A 21,598-nucleotide genomic window follows, 5' to 3' on the forward strand; every position below is an offset into this window, starting at 1 on the left:
AATTGTGGCCAGGCACACTTTACCACAAAGCCTGCAGGCCTGGAATACCAAGATCAGCAGAAACACCTCTTGCCTTTGCATACCTCTCCAGATCACATACAAAGGAATCTCCCTCTATCCATACAGTAACTCCAGCCATCTTCACTACACAACCAACACAACAATGCAAAATGTATTACCCTCCCTTCCTGTAAAGCACACCCTGAACACCTGATTGGCTAATCCCCATAGTCCCATTTCCATGTCAGGCATGCTGAGAAGCCCCAATGTGGCACATGTGATCCACAAAATACTGCCATGTTTACGGATCCCGTATCACAGGGGCAGCCCTTCTTCCCTTTCCACTTCACTCTTTGCAACATTCTCTCATTGGCTACTGGTAAGCAGTCACACACCCATCCACCAACCACAGCTAAGATCTCTATATCTAACTCTGTCAACTCAGTACAACACTGCAGATGTACTATTCAACAATCGGAGCACAGGTCTCCTGTGATTCCAAGCACCTGCATTCAAATGTACTGTAAAACTCTCCAGGATTTCTACTTCCAGATTCATCCACATCTACATCCATCAACACAAACTGCAGGTATGCATATGTTTTTTAATGCACACAGAAAAAGATAATTGCATGTATGTTACCAAAGCATATCAAGTAAATAGATTGCATGCATTTGAACAGGGTGCCTGCCACTTGCCCTGCATAACCTACTCAATAATCATACTCTCATTTGTCCCATGTCCTGACATCAACTGACAGTTACTTACAATGCTGTTTGCTTTTAAAGTTTTCTTTTAATGCCCATTTGCATAGCAGCTCACAGAAAATGAAAACTGTGTGCATATTACCAAAGCATAGCATGTAAATAGATTTTATGCATTTGAACAGGGTGCCTGCCACTTACCCTGCATAACCTAATCAATAAATATACTCTTATTTATCCCATTTTATAGTTACTTACAATGTTGTGTGCTTTCAAAGTGTTCTTTAACAGCTGCAAACCACATATTTCCATTTTAGCAGCACAGATTTTCTTGTAAGAAACCACATTGGGAACATTTGCACAACAAGTTCAAGCGCTAGATCCTATTTGAAATGCCCAGAATACACACAGAAAAGTGAAAGCATGGCAAGTACATACATTGCACAATTGACAAAATGCACCACTGGACGCAAAGCAAAGAAATGCATGTGTACATTGGAGACAGTGCAATCTGTACATTTGGATACATGAAATAAAACAACAGGAAAGAATTTCTGCACTCGTGTAGCAAGCATCTATGTATGAGAATGTTAATAGTATTCCACTCACCGTAACATTCACCTTTCCAATCAGTACATCTTTCTGCCCTTTTTCTAACTGTAGTGGAACTTGCACTAATTCATTTCCAAAGCAAGTAGTGCAACACCATCTCACATGCGTCCAGAAGTGCAGCCACATAGGGCACAGTTATCACTGCAGCACTGGCCCCCATACCAACAATGCTGATTCTCTCAAGTCCCACTCCTACGCAGTGCTGTACAATTGTACACACACACTAACTCTTCCTGCAACAAATCCTCCTCCAATCTAAAATAATGTGTTCTCTTAGTGCTAATACTGTACCATTAACACATACACACTAACTTCCTTCTTCTGCAATTGCAGTGAAGAATCGCCTCCTAAAAGCCAGTGATGTCTCTGCTGGACATTAAAACCCAGAAGAAACCTACTCTTCACATCCAACAAAGTGCAGTACTGTAGTAGTATTCTGCCTGTTACTCAGACAGTGCAGTGTTGTATTGTAGCCTAGACTATTCTATCCAACCCCACTTCACTTGCTTCACTCTTACTCATTGCACCTTGGCAGGTCCACTCTTTGTAGTGTCATCAGTCTTGGAAACATTGTAATGTCCTTACTTCTTCAAGCACAGCACAATGTAATACACACTGAAGCAAACCTTTCACACAGGAACACACACACACACCAGTACAACCTCCCAACCAAAATTAACAGCCCTTTCCACAATCACACACCCCTCTATCTATGCCACCCTCAAATTCAGACACTCATGCACAGTGCACAAAAATAAATTGCACAACTTCCAAATCCACACTTTCTTTTTTTCTCCAACAGACACAAGAGCATGCCTACCAAAAAAACTCCATAGAAAACAACACAGAAATAGAGCAGAAACAACCATGCAAAATAGCCATTCAGCTCTAGCAGAGGTAAAAAAACAGTTCAAACAAACCGGCTAACACAGTCACTGAGCAAAACAGAACCAGCTTGCAGGAAAAAAAAGGGTGACTTCTCTTCCAAAATGTAAAACTAAAAGTAAATGTATTAAGAATAATGCAACTACCAGTAGTACTAACAATGCATCTACCAATGCTAAAATAGTCACAGGTAAGCATTCCAAAAAATTAATTTTACAAAAAATGTCCCACCATACAATCCTTCAGAACCTTATAAAAACAGGGCAGAAATCATGCACAACCCTTAAAACCTACCGCAGAAAACTGATTCTGGAATAGACACTCATAGACACTGCAATGCTCCTCAAAAGGAAATTGTTTAAATTAATTTTAAACAGAATGAAACCACTAACACAATTAATTAGTTAACTACAAAAAGTACTTCGCAACATATGCAATATCAACATAGATACCTTTGCAAACCTCTGTACAGGTGAGTGGATTCACACAACCAGTACAGAACAATATTTCAATGAAGAGGCATAAAAACAAGAGCAAGCAAACCCAATTGCCATCCATAGCAGTGGCCGAGGGTATGAAAAGGTAGACAGTACCATTATGGCAGAAGAAACGCTGATTGAAAGAATATACCCAACAAACTTGCAATCAACTCTCCATTCCACCGAACCAATCCGTCCCATCTACAAATGGCCGTGCACCTCAATGTGTAACGTACAAAAACAATCCTTCAAATATTTGTGGCAGTTCCTCAATCAGTATGTGAAAGCCAAAGACAAATGAAAAATGTAAATATTACAAACCATGCACTCCTGTCCAGTGCACAAATACACAGGACTACAAAGACATTCATAAGCCTGCATTTCCGGGCCTGCTTGAAAAAGCACCTCCCACCACATCAAAATGTTAGGAACACACCATTCTACTATCCGTGAATTGAAGAGCACTTAAAAAATCCAGTAACTTTAGAACAGAGTAGCGACAACCTTGCAGATGCCAACCTTCTATTACACATGTACAAAAAAGAAATAGCAAAGTTTAAAAGCACATCTGCTAAAGTACCAAACCAAGTATGTGTGTGTTGTCACAGAACTTTTTATACAAACAGCACCAAAACTGTCGATTTAACATACAAAATAGAAGACAATGAGGAATCCCAATTGTTCCAACTAGCACTCTATCTTATAGCAGAAAACACATATGAAATTAATAACCCATCAATATGCACATACTGCACTTGAAAACTTGATAATAACCAAATGCCTTCACGGGCTATCAGTAATAACTTGGAAATATTCCCACTTCCAAAACCACTCCAACAGCTTAATTTGTATGAGAGCATTGTAATCCAAACAGTACACCCATTTCAAGTGATAATACGCCTTCAACCGAAAACAGCCAAGTTGCCTCATTCTGAATTACTGAAAGGCATTTGTGGCAAAGTAGTTTATTTGTCATTAGATCGTAAAGAATATGTAGGCACTCTGGCAGTGCAACAGCCAAAAGTTCAATCTCCGATTATCGTAGTGAATGGTATACCTACAAAAGACAAAACAATTAGGCAGCAACTAGTTGACTTAAACAAAGTTAGAGAAGCCCTGCAATATCTCAAGGAGAACATTGAATACTACAAAGAAATAAACATTGAGGAACACCTGAGAGAAACCACCAAAATAATTCAGGAATCCTCATCAACTGGCCAATTGAACTTTTCGATCCTACTACAGCCTAAAAAAATTTAGACCAGCACACAATTCACCCACTGCACTACAAAGACACCATAGACGATGCACTAGAAACATATCAAATGCAGTAAGCCAAAGGATCTCCAATCAGCATATGAGAAAAAAGTGTAGAAGCACAAGCCTTTCCTCTAGTCTTCCCTACTGGAAAAGGTGGAAGGTATGATGACAGATGCACACAAATAACAGCATCAGAATATCACTCTTTACAAATGTATTCTGAAGACCCCAGATTCAGACAAAATGTTGAATACATAGTCCACCTCCTGTTTGAAAGTGAACTAGCAACTCTGTGTTATGGAGTTGCATACACATTGAAAACAGGTTCTAATTTTTTTAAACATGTCTGCTACGCAGTTACTTCAAAAGGTGCAAGAGAAAGATGAAGTTTTACAGTCAAGTATTACAAATCCCTTGGCAAACATGCATGGTACAAAAGAATACTGGTTCCGATGTCACACAGATGCACAGTGTATGCTACGCAACCTTGGCCCACCCACATGGTTTGTCCCTTTAAGTTGTGCAGAGTATGAATGCAAAGACTTGCACGATTTCCTACACATAGCAAATGAAACCAAAGCAGGGATAGACATGAAAACCCCAGGAGAACTCTGCTCTCTTGACCCTGTAAATGTGTCAAGGTACTTCCATCACTGCTTTATTGTCATGCTGCACTTCATCTGTAATAAAACAATTCTTCCCCTCGGAGAAGTGCAACATTTCTTTCAGAGAAAAGAATAGCAATCCAGAGGCGCACCACACATCCACATGCTTTTGTGGATTAAAGATGTTCCTACATTTTGTCAGGACAGTGATGCCACTGTTTTACAGTTCATTCACAAATATGTCACTTGTAAAATCCCTTCAGAAAGTGCACACAGAGACCTACATGCACACATTTTGCAGTTTCAAAGACATAAATATGGCAAGTATTGCCAGTGCAGATTTAAAAACAAAGACACATACTACACCACATGCCGCTTTGGTTTCCCTAGACAAGTTTCAGCACAACAACAAGTAAACAGCTTCATGTCTTCTTTTAGACACAGTGTGAAAGGCAAATCACCTGCATTAAAAGAACCAAAGATTCAAAGTACATCAATGATTACACTGCAATCATTGCCCTCCTGTGGAATGCAAACGTATATGTGCAGTAGATTGCAGACAATTCCACTGCAGTTGCACGATCTGTCACAGCCTACTTAACCAAAGCTGAGAAAACTGAGTTGAAAGACCTCTGGGATGACATATCATCTGACAAAACACTGTCACAGAAATTATACAGCATTGGCATACAAATGCTCTCACATAGAGAATGTGATTGCTATGAGGCCGCAGACCCGTTTAACTGACACACCCTTGTAAGGGAAATCTGAAAACATAGTCTGGCTAAGCCTTGGTCCTGCTGCATCCAGAAAAAGAGTTCCCAAATCATACCAAGACATAGAAACAATAGCCAAAAACTATCCCAACAGCCAGGAAATTTTGAAAAACAATGTATTGGACACATAACAAACAGGAGTACTGCTTTGGAAACCATGTGTCTATACCACATTGCCTAAAACTTCTCATACAAAAATAATAGTAAACCAGATGTGAAAAAAGGTAAATACATAGTCAAAAGTTATGAAGGCAGCCTGGTTAAACTTACCAAACACAGCCTAATCATATGAAGCTATCATTTAAAAATCCTCAACATAGAGAAATGTACTACATTTCCCTATTGCAACTTTTTAAACCATGGAGAATAGAAGATTTGCTGTACACCCATGCCTCCTATGAAGATTCTTTTAATGCGAGTGAAAGCACTATAACTGATATAATATTCAAACAGTACAAAAACATGTTGGACAAAGAACGCCAACAAGAGGAAGAACTTCAAGCACAACTAAATGTAGACACTCCTGAGAGCAGTCAACCTTCTCTTACAGGAAGCCAAGAACCACTTGGGGAGCCACTCATAGTAAATGGGGCAGAATTAGCCATGACTGAAGTAGAAATCAGCATGTGTCAGTATGAGAAATCTGAAGAAAACTTTGTTCTACTGAAATCCCAACTGAATGATGAACAGCGTATCATTTTCCTGGAATTAACTAAATAAATTGAACATGGTGTGCAGCACGAAACTAAAACTTGTACCTGTCAAAACTATAAATCTATACTCCTGTTGGTAAGTGGTGAAGCTGGAACAGGCAAAACATTCTTAGTAAAAAAGCATCAGCAAGTTCCTACAACAATTGACAAACTACAAGCTTTCAGCTGTTGTAACTGCCCCCACAGGTTTAGCTGCCTACAACATAGGTGGTGTTACATTACACTGATTGATACTCCTTCCAGTAGAACACCAAAACAAATTAGACTACTACAGACTTTCAGCAGAAGCTGCTATGGAGCTACGCAGGATTTTGAAACAAATTAAAATGCTCCTAATAAATGAGGTGAGTATGGTCTCCAACCTAATGCTTTGATTCACCTCAGATTGCATATGCATAGGTCCTTAAACAGACTACGAAGAACTCTTTGGAGGAAAACACATTATTGTTTTCAGAGATCTTCAATTAACACCAGTGAAAGGTGAACCTATTTTTAGAACCTTAGGACAGAAACTGTGCCGTAACACACTTGGCAACATAGGAAATGTAAATCTCTGGCAACATTTCCAATACAGAGGACTAACTGAAAACATGCGTCAGTCTGCAGACCTCACCTATGCTAACATTTTGAAAAGCTTTCGGATTGGTGTGGTTTCTAAGGAAGCACAGTCTAGCTTAAATTGCAAATTCATCCATGAGCTATGCGGGCATTACACATCTGCTACTGATGTCATGAAACAATTAGCACCCAAAAATGTAAAATGTATGTCCTTAATGCCAACCTTAGCAAGCGTTGCGCAATTCAATGAAACAATGTTGAAAAAAGAAATGCAACCAATAATGCAAATTTACTCCACTACTCCACAGACAAACTGGACATGCACAGTATGACAGTGCCTATGTGTCAACAATCCACAGCACAACTAAATAGCTTAGAAAACTCTATCTCCAACACAGCTGGCTTGCAGAAAATGTTGACACTGTGTTTAAACTGTGAAGTAATGCTAAAGCATAACCTTGATGTGGAGCAAGGTTTAATTAATGGAGCACTTGGTACCGTTTTTGACTTACAGGCATACCCACGTGACAACAGCATTCATTTTGCCAACATCCTCGTTGACAAACTTTCAGAAGTTTCAAGTATAGGACGTTCAACAGCCCGATTCCTTCTTTTCAAAGACATATATGTATGCAGAGAACAGTTTTCTCTGTCTCTTGCCTATGCAGTCACTATTCATAAATTGCAAGGTCTAAACCTAGATCAAGCATTGATTGACTTTAGCAGCACAGTCTTTAAAGAAGGCATCAGTTACGTAGCACTGTCATGCCTATGTATACTTGAAGCACTATTTCTAGCCAATTTTGATGCAAGTCAAGGCTGACATTCCTTGCATCATAGAGTACAACAGACTACGTGCACTCTACACACCCCATCTCAAAATGTACCCAGTTCCTCAAAAAGGCAAAGTTGGTAAAAGAAAACTAGTGCAAACACAACTTACACGTGATCTCTCAACAGTACCGCCAGAGAAATTGAAAGTAGCTGCTACTCCATCAATTAACACAACCACAGAAGGATGTACTGAAAAGGCAAATGCTTACCCAACTGCACAAACAAAGTGAATTACCTCTTAAAAAAACAAGTGGACTTCCATCAAATGACTCAGACACAGAACTCTATTGTCCATTCAAATTTTTCATCACAGATTTTCTAAATTGCTATGCAGATGTAGCAATCAATATTCTATTCCAATTGCCACCAATTGTTGAAAACATGTACTTACACGGAGCAGACCAGTTGTGTTTGTAAATGCTAATCCTTCATAGAAATGCAACAGACTATCCTGACAACACTTACAGTGTCTCAGGAATAAGGCACGCATTGGACTACTGTACGGGATTGGTGAGATTCACTATAAACACACAAGAAGATCCACAAGAGTGTCTAATGTACTTACTGCAAGTACTGGAAAGCAAAAATATACCTATAAATGAAATCTTCCAGATTTCATACATGTGGAAACATACATGCACTCTCTGCAGCCATGTGGTGCAGGAGCAAGTCCCTAATGAGCGTGTTGTGTATGTATCTATACCTAATTGTGAATCCATTCCATTTATGTAGCTGGTACAAAAAATCATGGTATATTATGTACTACTTGCAATTCAGACAACCGTTCCACCTTACAACTACAGTCACATAGCCAATACTGAATAGTAATGCTTTTATGATACAATGCAGATGGTACCAAAAACAACTGCAAACTTACTAGCTTCACACAATGGGCAAGTACCACTTGGCAAGAAAAACTTCACAACAGTAGGCATAATCTACCGCACGGGTGCCACAACCACTGCAGGTCACTATACAGCATACATTTAAAAGAAATGTGGGTGGTTTGATTACATTGATACTTCCATTACTCTAAAGCAGACATTACCAGCTAATCTTGCAAATGCCTACTTAATATTATTGAAACCAAAACATACTCACTGATCTACAAAAGTAGCATACCCTACTGCTGAATACCCACCAACAGGTATGTAACTGCAAACAAATAATAACCTTCTGCCCTGTGAAACTGGAAAAACTTAGCATACACCAACTGGCCCATGAGTACATCAGTTGTGCTGCAGAAACAACTGTGCAAAAGACACACTAATATTGTTTCACCCACAGCATTTTAAAAGAAAAGTACAGGGTATGAGGGTCTACAAACTGTCCTCAATGACCTGTAAAATGCCCAACTGTTAGAATAAGGCAACAGCTGTCTAACAATGCCCATACCACTGCAATAAATACACAACTGCATGTAACTACATGCATAATACTGCAATGGCACTTGGCAATACTGAACAAAGGAAATCCGCAAACAAGAATGAAGGTGCTTGAAGACATGCCCTGCAAAACTGTGAAACTGTAAACAGAATACACCAACTGGTATCTAACTGCAACCATAATACTGCAATATCACTTCCCATTACTACACAATTTAAAATCCACCAGCAAAAATTAAAGTTCTTCCGAGGAAACTCTTCAAAACTTATTAAGTATCAACAACCAGAATACAGCAACTGGTATCTTACTGCACCTGCAGTACTACAATGTTACTTCCAGCGGTCAAACTACTAAAATCTACCTTTAGCAACTAAAGTGCTACAAAACATACCCTCACAACTTTCAAACTACCAACAGTTAGAATATGCCAACAGGTATCTTACTGCCCCCACAATCGTGCAATATTAGTTTGCAATAGTACAGTACTTAGAAAACACCAACAGCAATCGAACAGCAAAAATGAATACTGTTAAAAGGAGGAAACAGATAAACAGTTAGAATACGCCACCTTTTATCTAACTGCAACCATAGTACCACCACTTCCATAAAGCAAAACACAATACACCATTTCAATTCATCCTACTGCAACAGTGCTTATAACAGCAAGACCACATGGATGTGCACCTTAAACATTAAGTACTGCAAACGTCCATGAAACAGAGTGTGCCCACATAACATCAAATTAATGTAGAAGGTTTTTTTTTTATCCTGCATGGATTTTTGTTCCCACAGACCCAATGATTATGCAAACAAACACAGCAACTGAGCACATTGCACAGTACACTTGTTTGAAGCATAGCATGTGTAATGTACTAATTATAAGGGTCCACAAAGTACATACATGTCTGAAATTGAGTACAACGCAACATTATAAAGTACCTTCCCTAACATGTTATGTTTTTTTTTTATCACAGACAATGAAACAAAAGATTTCTCCAGCATTTCCACATGCAACAAAAAGGATATGTGCCCACATTGCCACAATATTCAAATCTGCTATTGCCACTTCAATGGTATTCTATCACTGAGTTCCAAAAAGGTATACAGTGCCTCAACAATATATACAGTGAGTAACCAGTTATTGGTGTCATGATTCTTTGTAATCAGCAAATTGCATTTCTATACACATGTTTGTGCAATCCATATGCCAGTTTCACATTCTTAGGTGCATGGCCGTATTATGCTGCAGTGGTTGTGGCCAGGCCCTGGACTCTTGGGTGTATGGCCTACAGACTACGGCCTCCGGCCATGCACCCAAGAGTCTAGGGCCTGGCCACAACCACTGCAGCATAATACGACCATGCACCCAAACATCTGCCCAGTGGCCACAACCCACACACATAAGGCAGCCGCTTGAGGTGCTGTCCACTTCAGTTCACATACTATTACACTACTTGCACCCACTGCATAGACTCTAATACACCCATGAATCTTGGGGCAGTCCAATAAGCCAGCTGCCACATGCCTTGTCCACTTCTGTACGCATAATATTACAGTACTTCCAGCCAGTGGACAGACTCTTGGGTGCATGGCCTCTTCATCCAAGACTCTACTGACTGCCCAAAACAAATACAGCATAATACAGAATAGCACCCAGGAATCTGCCCATTGGCCACAACCCAAACATATAAGGCATCCACCTGAGGCCCTGTCCACTTCAGTTCACATATTATTACATTTATCGCACACACTGCACAGAATATCATACACCCAAGAATCTCCGGGTAGTCCAATAAGCCACCTGCCACACACCCTGTCCACTTTTGTACACATACTATTACACTACTTGCAGCCAGTGGGCAGACTCTTGGGTGCATGCCCTTCGGCCATGCACCCACGACTCTAGTAGCTGGCCACAATTACCACAGCATAATGCAGCCATGGACCCAAGAATTTGCCCAGTGGCCACAACCCTCGGGGCAGTCCAATATGCCAGCTGACACACATCCTATCCACTTCTGTACACATTCTATTACACTATTTGCAGCCAGTGGGCAGACTCTTTGGCCATGCACCCAAGAGTCTAGTAGCTGGCCACAATCACCAGTGCATAATACAGCCATACACCCAACAATCTGCACACTGGCCACAACCCACACACATAAGCCAGCCTCCTGAAGCCCTGTCCACTTCTGTACACATACTATTGCAGTTCTAGCAACCAGTCAGTAGACTCTTGGGTGCAATAAACCAGCCGCCTAAGGCCCTGTGCACTTCTCTACACAAACTATTGCAATACTTCATCCAGTGGGCAGACTCTTGCCACAACCACCACAGCATAATACAGCCGATACAAACATCCTCATATCATCTACATTCCAATCCCCTACCCTATTGAAGCCTGCTTGCTGTCACCAGATAAGCTGCTCGCCTGAGGACCTACATGGGAACTGCTGCGGTATCCGCAGACAACGCGGACACAACACAGTCTTCTTCCACCTAAACAAATACATCACATGAACCATCTTTCCTGAGCTAAGCATCCAAGGGAAGTCTGCCCTGCTTTCCCTTGGATGCTTAGCACCCCTTCGCTTTAGTGGAAGGGCGAGGTGTTCTTTTACACCTCGCCCTTCCTCTGCAGCGCGGGGACTGCGTGTCTCCTGGGATGATGGGAGAGGAGAGCTGGGCATGTGGGGGGAGGGCCCCAGCCCCTCTCCTGGGCCTGCTGCCATGGGGCAGCAGTTACCCTACCTCACATGGGGCGGCCCGGTGGCATTGCCCATAATAGCTGGCTGGGAGACTCAAAAAGCCAACCCAACACGTGGGGTCCAAACAGGGCGCGACTTAAACTGCAATTTACATATCAAAGATTTGGGACAACATCCCAATTCACGTCAGTCTTGGCACAACACTGCAGCAAACCAAGACCTACCTCTTCAAAAAAACATCACGTTGTGCTTTATAGTTCATGGGTCTGCAACCTGCGGCTCCACAGATGTTTGGCACTACACCTCCCATGATCGTTCAGCATTGACTTTGCAAACTAGGCCTGATGGGAGTTGTAGTACACAACATCAGGAGAACCAAAACAGCTCAGACCGCTAGTTTAGTTGAATAGCTTGCGAGATAAGTGGTCTCTGCTGACATGTGGGAAACATACACTTCTCGTCTTCACATCCGAGCAGGGCTAACTCAGTCCTTCATTCTTTTGAGGGCAATAAAATGAGCACTATTAAGTAGAGTAATAATATGACCTATAATAACACTGCTTTGAGGCAGGAATCTAGCATGAAACTCTGTCTTAAAACCTGATATTATAACATCAGACCTCCATCCCACGTACGCCCACTCTGCTGAATTATGCAGAAAACGATGAGTTGTTCCCTGCCTCGGCTTCCCCACAGGGAATCGGTTCTCATCGTGCACAGTGCAGTGCCCCTTTGCTCTCTAGCTCGGTTTGTATTGATAAAAAAAAAATGCAAACCCTTGTGCAGTTTCAAACACCAGAAAATAAATAATGAACTAATCTGTATTGTTCTTTATCATTTGCTTTGCATTAAATTGGCAAAACATATATGACAGGATTATGACAAGCGAGGTGGGAGCTGAAGTGTTGGGGGACATTACTGGAGGGGGGACAGACATATTTATTCCTTGCACTAGGGTCCATGGATTGCGCCAAACCCCACTTGCTTGCTGGGTTACAGAGAGACTGTAGAATTGGGGTGGGGGAAATGGAAGAAAACCAATCCACGGAGAAATTGGTGGATTCTGGGCAAAATCTGCCCACTTTATCAATTTGCCACGCGAAAAAAGTAATTCCTTTCTTGTGGTTTTTCCTGAAATTTCGGCCAATGTCAGGGTGTGGGGGCTCCATGGACAATATATTTCGGCAAATATCAGAAATTCCATTTCAGGTTGGAAAAAGAAATTTGTCAAAAAGAGTCATGGAAAAAACTGCTGCGCGGTAATTTCACCCAATTTACTGCAGTGCCCTTACAGAACTCCAAGCAGTGGTACCTGAGGTACTTAGACCATAGCAGTTCTGTATAGAAAGAAATGATGGGTAAGCAATACACTATATAATTAACGTGTGCAATACATTTTTCTAAAGCGTCGGCGTTAACAAAAGTTTACCCGAGAACACAGTGTATACACCGTGAACACAAAAGAGGCCAAGTGGGCCTCACTCTGGCAGGACAGGTCACATTTTTAGGTTTTGGCTGTTAGGGGCCGCTTTAGCAACACTTAGTGAAGCAAAAACGATTGATATGTCTAGTGCTGGAGATCAAAAGTGACGTGTCATTATCCCCCCCCCCCCTGAAGCATATTCTGGCACTGTGATTGGCTGAAGGATTAACACTGTGCGTGGGCCTTCGTTGCAGATGTTTGCTTCTTCTGTCAATTTAATGGAAGGAGTTGCAGATGAGGCTTGACAAAACAGTTTTGAATGTTCTCTACTTCGTTTTGTTAAGTTTAGGTCTGTTTTGATTTATGTACTTTCGTGGTTGTTATCACTTGAAATGGTGTAAAAGGTATAAGTTAACCGAGAGCATTAAAATGATAAAAATCTTAATTATAAAATGTATCTTACAAATGGTGACTATACCAGGCTTGTGGCGGTATTGCATGTGCACTGGGTGTAAGTTGGCCGCTCCATGCATTCCTTGCATACAGTGATTACACCAGGCACGTGAAGACATTATTGGGATGTTTGAGGCTGCATTTGGAATATAGTCCTTTCCCTCACAAGCGGGTATACCCTAGAATATGGTGAGTATTGCAGGCATATGAGTGCATAGTTGTGCCTTGTGCATGCAGAGTATATCCTAGCATATGGTGAATACACCAGGCATAACACGGCATAGTAGTGGCCCGCATATGTGAGGTCTACTCTAGAATAGGTTGAATATGCCAGGCATAAGACGGCATAGTAGTGGCCCGCACATGTGAGGTCTACCCTAGAATATGGAGAGTATTGCAGGCATATGAGTGCATGGTTGCGCCCTGTGCATGCAGATTATATCCTAGCATATGGTGAATACACCAGGCATAACACGACATAGTAGTGGCCTGCACATGTGAGGTCTACCCTAGAATAGGTTGAATACGCCAGGCATAAGACGACATAGTAATAGCCACACATGTTAGGTCTACCCTAGAATATGGTGAGTATGGCAGGCATATGAGTGCATAGTTGCGCCCTGTGCATGCAGAGCATATCCTAGCATATGGTGAATACACCAGGCATAACACAGCATAGTAGTGGCCTGCAGATGTGAGGTATACCCGAGCATATGGTGAATACACCAGGTATAACACGCCATAGTAGTGGCCCACACATGTGAGGTATACCCTAGAATAGGTTGAATACACCAGGCATAAGATGGCATTGTAGTGGCCTGCACATGGAGGTATACCCTAGAATATGGTGAGTATTGCAGGCATATGAATGCATAGTTGCACCCTATGCATACAGAGTATATGCTAGCATATGGTGAATACACCAGGCATAACACCCCATAGTAGTGGCCCGCACATGTGAGGCCTACCCTAGAATAGCTTGAATATACCAGGCATAAGATGGCATAGTAGTGGCCTGCACATACGGCATACCCTAGAATGTGGTGAAAGCACTCAGGCATAAGATGGCATGGTAGTGGCCTGCACATACGGGCATACCCTAGAATATGGTGAGTATTGCAGGCATATGAGTGCATAGTTGTGCCCTGTGTATGCAGAGTATATCCTAGTATATGGTGAATACACCAGGCATAACACGGCATAGTAGTAGCCCGCACATGTGACGTCTACCCTAGAATAGGTTGAATATGCCAGGCACAAAACGGGATATTAGTGTCCCGCACATGCAGGTACACCCTAGTATATGGTGAATACACCAGGCATAACACGGCATAGTAGTGGCTCGCACATGTGAGGTCTACCCTAGAATAGGTTGAATATGCCAGGCATAAGACGGCATAGTAGTGGCCCGCACATGTGAGGTCTACCCTAGAATATGGAGAGTATTGCAGGCATATGAGTGCATGGTTGCGCCCTGTGCATGCAGATTATATCCTAGCATATGGTGAATACACCAGGCATAACACGGCATAGTAGTGGCCTGCACATGTGAGGTATACCCTAGCATATGGTGAATACACCAGGCATAACACGCCATAGTAGTGGCCCACACATGTGAGGTCTACGCTAGAATATGGTGAGTAATGCAGGCATATGAGTGCATAGTTGTGCCCTGTGCATGCAGAGTATATCCTAGCATATGGTGAATACACCAGGCATAACACGCCATAGTAGTGGCCCGCACATGTGAGGTCTACCCTAGAATAGGTTGAATATGCCAGGCATAACATGGCATTGTAGTGGCCTGCACTTAGGGGAATACCCTAGAATGTGGTGAAAGCACTCAGGCGTAAGATGACATGGTAGTGGCCTGCACATACGGGCATACCCTAGAATATGGTGAGTATTGCAGGCATATGAGTGCATAATTGCGCCCTGTGCATGCAGAGTATATCCTAGCATATGGTGAATACACCAGGCATAACACGCCATAGTAGTGGCCCGCACATGTGAGGTCTACCCTAGAATAGGTTGAATATGCCAGGCATAACATGGCATTGTAGTGGCCTGCACATACGGGCATGCACTAGAATGTGGTGAAAGCACGCAGGCATAAGATGGCATGGTAGTGGCCCGCACATACAGGTACAACCTACAATATGGTGAACACACCAGGCATAAGGTATCATAGTGTACATGAATTGGGCACAGACGGAATATGGTATCGTGATGTTGGCGAGTTGAAGTCATTTGCTCTGAGGCGTCTATGCAGCCAACTGCTTCTTTTGGACAAGGCGTTGCTGTCCCGCCACAATAACTCATCGCGTGCAGCACCAATCTGGCTAGGGCACGTCATGTTATGCGTGATTTGTGTGCAATGGTATGCTAATGTATATTTCCTGTGTGAACGTATCCCAGCTGCCCAGTCTCTTGATCTATGCCAGCTACCCGACCTCTTGTCCTATTGCTGCTCCTAAAAGTCCCAGCCCTCTTTCATTTCAGAGATCCTGCCTGGTCAGACGGTGAGCGACATGGCCCTTAAGGCAGACATAGGGATGGTCTGTGACAGCAGCACCAGCGTCATCAAGGAGCACGTTCTGGCGTGGTGTGCAGGTGCTGTGAGTGTGTCTCTATGGGCCACTGCTTGCGCTGTTTCTTCATTTTTCACCCACCTGAGACGTTGGGGAGGTGAGAGTTGCATCTGTGACCCTTAAAGCACGATTCAATATACTGGTCGTGAAAGGTGACAGCAGGAAACCTGCACAATCTGCAACTTGGATAGGGAGGGTGACGCCTGTGGGGAAAGGAGGCCTTGTTCACCTGCAGTTGATTAGCTTGGCGCATGAAACAGCGCTAGCAGCTGTGTAGTCGTACCCAACACGGTGCTAACCATTGCATCGACGCTGGCAACACCAAGAGTTGTGTGAACATACGCAAATCCGAACATGATGCGACCGTGAGTCCAAACTAGTGTCCCTGTAGTGGAATAATGTTTCCACTGAATCACTGCAAATCTAACGTCTTTCTCACATAGGGTGGGTTTGGTGATGCTGTAATGACAAGTCTTTGTTATATAGTGTGTTAGTATGGCTTGGTTTCAGTGGTGGACGGGCCTACCGGGAGCCCTGGAGAATTCCTGGTGGGCCTCTGCACTGCAGCCTCTTTTTGAGGGTACTGTACATTTCTGCTCCTCTTACCGTCTCTCTCATGCACTTCACCATCTTCCCGGTGGCTCGCCTTAACCCCCACATCCCTTTGAAGTAAAGCATTTGTTGTAAAGCATCCTGATCCCCTCTCATCATTAGTAAAGACCTTTTGGGGTCTACCTCGACGCAACCTTATCCATGAATCGCCAAATGAGAACTCTCGCCTCCTCAGCAGCGTACGCCACCAAACTTCTAAACGCCTCCAGACCTTTCCTTTCCTCAGACAGCTGCTTAACCATCTCCCGAGCAGTCATTGGCTCAAGGTTATACTACTGCGGTGGTCTTCAAACTTTTTTGGCCGGGGCCCCCCTGTGCAACATTTGGGCAGGCCGGGACCCCCCAGAAATGCCAAATGGACAGTATATATTGCGCGCCGTCACCTGCTCCCATCACAGTCTCTGGGCTCCCTCATCCCACTCCTACCCAGACCCTGGTCTCTCCCCACCCCATCACACACCCTGGATTCTCCCCACTCTGCTCCTACCACTATACCATGGTGCCCGGCCATTGTGCTCCCACCATAGTTCCTGGTTTCCCCCCATCCCGTTACCAACACGGTCTTTTTAAGTGGAGGGGCATAACTATTTCCCCCAAAAATGCCATAGCGACTGAGCATTGTGAGGGAGCCGGAACCAATAAGGAGGATTTCAGGGGGGTTTCCCTGCATGAATTCTTTTAAAATAATGGGTTAAAATGTTGCATTGTAGAGCATACTTTAAACAAAATAATGGGTAAATAGCCAAACAGTTTGCAATTGGTGCTGGGGGGCCCAAGGGAAAGCCTTAACATTTTTTACTGGACATCTATGATAGATGTCCAGTAAAATGTTACCATCCCTGTCCCCTGGGCTCCACTGGGCCTAACACAATCAACATGATTATGTGTGTATGTAAGGCACTGCACATTCATACAGCAACCACTATCGTTCACACAAGCATCCATCACCATACACTCACTCATAACATAAGCATACACGCATCCACACACATGTTTAAATTTAAAAAAAATGAACATACATGTACCTTCTGCATTTGCCTGTGTGTGGGTGCTGAAACGCCCTGCCCCAGGCTGCTCTGTCCGTATGTGCGAGGAGGAGCAGGAGCTTCCCCTTAGAAATATAGACATGCAGTCCCAGCCAACATTTCCAATGAGCTATGTAATGCTGGCAAAGCAAAATGCCCCAGCCTTGCATAGCTCAGTGAGCATGTGGGCTGGGGAACTGAACTGAACAGTCAAAGTCCCTTTGACAGTTCAGCCAGCCCAGGAGCACTCCTTCAGCTGAAAAAAATTAGCTGAGAGAGTGCTCAATGTTTCACTGGGCTGGCTCCTTAGCGCCTCCATAATGACTGTCCCAAAAATGTAAAATGCTAGTGTGGGCCAGTCAAAAAGGCCCACCATTTTGGCCAATGAGGGCCAGTTTGATGAGTAATTTCACTATGCAGTTAGTAAGTTTGACCATTGTTGCTGAATATATCACAAACAATTTACTTACATTTTAACACAAAGCACCCCCTTGGGTACTGTTGAAACAGTGGGCCTCATTACAACCCTGGCAGTAGCTGTGCCGGTAAAACCGGCACGGCTGCCGCCGGAGTTGCATCTGGGTCCGGCACCCGCGAATGGGCAATTACCGGGTCATGCCGAGTTAGGCAGACCTGGTAATTGCCCTTTCACAGGTGCCGGTACCGGTAGATCCCCATTCCCATTTGAGCCCCATAGGGCTCAATGGGAATCGGAAGCTGGGATGCACCGGCACCGTTAAAAACGGTGCCGGTGCATCCGACGAGCTGTGCTCACGGGTGCCGCACAGCCTGCCAGGTCAGACCTGGCGGGCTGTCAGGCACCCGCAAGCACAACTCGTAGTACGGTAGCAATGGTGCCTGTAGCTTACCGGCACTGTTGTTACCGTACCGCCATAGTTGTAATGAGGCCCAGTCTGTGACTAAAGGAATAAATAGCCATTTCCAACTGCAGGCCACTTTTTCATTGTTGCCTGAGACAGTTTCATGCTTCAGCCCGACCATGTGAGCCACCCCTGCCCATTTCTTCCAATCCAAAAAAATAAAATAATAATATTTTTTTTTTACATTTCATGCTGAGCTCTCAGGACCCCCCAGGGATGCCCCCGCGGACCACTGGGGGGCTGCACCCCACATTTTGAATACCGCTGTAGTACTGGAACATCCTCTTTGCAGGCACCTCATTCAGAAACCTAAAGAAACTCCAAGTCATACACAACAATGCCCTTGCAGCCGCTCTCAACATCCCAAAAAAAGAACAGCACATCACTTCGGCCAGAAACGCAGCACACTGGCTACCGATCCAAGAACGCATCATATCCAAAACACTGTCTATGATCTCCAAACCACAATCCACCAGGCCCACCAGGACACCCTATGCCCACCGCCTCCTCCTGCCCAAAGTCAGACGAGCTAAAGCCAGTGGCTCGAGCTTTACATCACAGCGAAACAGTGGAACCCTCTCTCCCCCACATTAAGTGCAGAACAGTCACACTGGGTTTTCTGAAGAGCCCTGAAAGCCGCCCGTTTGACTAGACTTCTATGTATTCTTGTCTCCTACTCTTTCTTATGCTTTATTAGGCGTCTACCCCTGAACCTTATGCACAATATAGTACCGAAAGGGGTAATAACTGAGAAACAACTTGTAACTGCACTCTATTCAGAATATACCACGTGGATGCAAATGCCCAGTATCTGTAACAGCGCCTTGATGCCCTAGATTTGTATGCGCGCTTTATAGGTGAAATAAATAAAGCGTCTTGTGTGTCGTTCCTCACTCTTAGCAAAATGTTATGTGCCTCGTGTTTGGATATGTTTAACTACTTTTTACCTGTTCAACTCAGAGGGCATATTAACATAAATAAAAACACGCTAAGCAGCCCTGGAAGAGGCACGGCCCTGCAGTGCGGGGCAGAGTAACGTCTTCCCATACTCCCCATACTGATTGGCTCCTGGAGTGATGTTCCTTTCACTAGAAACTTGTTTTCAGATAATGAGAACATGGTATGGTAATGTAGCGCCTTGAGAACTAGAGCTATACACGGACGCCTTTCTTCGGCGTTGTCTTCTAACGCGGGGCGCATCACTCACCTGTCGATGCTGATGACGCAGAGGGTCATGATGGAAGCCGTGCAGCACATGACGTCCATGGCGATGAAGACGTTGCAGAAGAGCTGCCCGAAGATCCAGGCGCCCCCGATCAGGTCGGTGACGCTGACAAAGGGCATGACGGCCAGGGCCACCGAGAGGTCGGCCAGGGCCAGCGACACGATCAGGTAGTTGGAGGGCTGCCTCAGCTTCTTCACGAAGCAGACCGAGATGACGACCAGGCAGTTGCCAGCGATGGTCAGCAGGGTGATGAGGGTCAGGATGGCCCCGATGACCAGCTTCTCGAAGTGGCCGTAGCTCAGGATCTGCTCCCCGCAGCCAGTTTCGTTGTCGGCCGCGAAGCTGGCGGTGGGCATGGGGCTGGGGGTGGCATCCTGCAGGGTGTGCAGCAGGCGCGGGTGCAGGGAGCCCGCGATCATCCTCCCGGCGCTGCCCAGCTCCGCGGGCTCCTCGAGCAGGACCGGGCGCAGGTGGCTGTACAGGTGGCTGCTGTTCAGCTCAAGGACCATTGTGGTGAGCGCTGCCCATGAAGAAGCCCCCGGGGCGGGCGCCGGTCCCGGCCTGTCACTGCCGCACCGTAGCCCCCGCTCGCTCGGGGAGTTGGTCTACTTCCACGGACATATGACAGCAGGGGCTGTGCAAAGATGTCCACATTTGAAGAGTTAAGTGGTCCAAGAGCGGAGGCTTGGCTTTCTAAGAAAATCACAGCTGTTTGGTTCCCAGACGCGGCACTTCAGAGCACTTTCTTTACCGCAATGACTGACTCGCGGCACCGGCGTGCGTGCAGGAGAGCCGCTGCGCTACCACGGTGCCGGCTGGCAATGCCCTCGCCAGTAGATCCTGCGCGGTCAGTGTCAGCTGTGAACTGTGAGGGCAGAGTTCCAACAGCTGCCACTAGGTTATTCACACAACAGAGCCACGTGTGGCTCAGACACTAAACTCACAGGTCTTTGGCAGAGAGGAGTTGGAAGGACAGGCGCACCGACGAAAGTCTTGCCATTCATCCCAAGGTCCCATCTTGAAAGGTCGACCCGTCCTGCTTTCCCACCAGCTCCCAAATCGCATCGGAATAGTCAGTCCCGGGGCTCGCGCTTCCCACTGCTGCCATCCCAGCAGCTTTTCCAGGGAATTTAGAGTCCGCCTCTCACAGACGGGCTCGGGAGAGTGGCTGCCTGGCGGGAAACAGGGGGGGAGTAGGCTCGAGCACCACCTAGCTCCCGCCAAGCCTGACTGAGGGGGAGAGGTGCCAAGGGAGCGGAGCTGCAACATTGGAGTTCACCACAGGCGTCTCCCAGTGCAGGTCGAGGAGCGATGCTTCCGGCGCAATGACAGGCTCCGCGCCGCCCGTTACCCTGGTTCTGGTCACTCGTCTGTGGGGGCGCGCGTCGGGGTCGCCGCGAGGAGGCACTCTTCCTGGCACGGAGTTTGCCTCCGGTAAAGTTTGCTGCGCGGTGTTGCTGCCACACAGACCCGGCGTAGGCGAGCAGGAGGAGTTGGGTGTCGTCGTCGGTACCTTTGTGAACGTGTTTGGGGAGCCCCGATGGAGATCTCAGAGCCTGGTGCCACAGTCTGCTCCTCGCACCGGCAATGGCACAGGAGATGGTGTGGCCAGCCCTTCATCCAAATAGGTGTCACGCGAGACACCCCGACATGGGGTCTCTGTGTGTGGGGAGGGCGAGTCGGATTACCCCTCTTACCAGTAATTTAGTAAACATATTGCTGAAATGACACTTTAGCTCATCCTGACTGGATGAGACCCGAGAGAATGGACCCTAGTATAGGCTAATTCGGAACCAATATGTGATCAGTGAAATATCTGCAACTTTTAGGTTATTTTCACTAATAGGAGAAGCAGGACGCAGTCACGT

At 45.0% G+C, this 21,598-nt stretch overlaps 1 protein-coding gene across 3 annotated transcripts in view; it reads right to left on the reverse strand.

The window, feature by feature from the left end:
- Positions 1 to 21,308, reverse strand: part of HTR7 (5-hydroxytryptamine receptor 7) — a 904,402-nt gene extending 883,094 nt beyond the window's left edge. Inside the window, exon 1 of one of the 3 annotated variants that reach the window (XM_069611313.1) lies at positions 19,713 to 21,308. In XM_069611313.1, the coding sequence (XP_069467414.1) occupies positions 19,713 to 20,239 (527 nt within the window). In that variant the 5' untranslated portion in view covers positions 20,240 to 21,308. The remainder of the gene's footprint in view (positions 1 to 19,712) is intronic. The other 2 variants (XM_069611314.1, XM_069611315.1) reach the window with 2 other exon arrangements.
- Between the last annotated feature and the right edge of the window lie 290 nt (positions 21,309 to 21,598).

The sequence above is a fragment of the Ambystoma mexicanum genome, chromosome 8 (assembly GCF_040938575.1).
Source record: "Ambystoma mexicanum isolate Mex_15411 chromosome 8, UKY_AmexF1_1, whole genome shotgun sequence".
Taxonomy (NCBI): Eukaryota; Metazoa; Chordata; class Amphibia; order Caudata; family Ambystomatidae; genus Ambystoma; species Ambystoma mexicanum.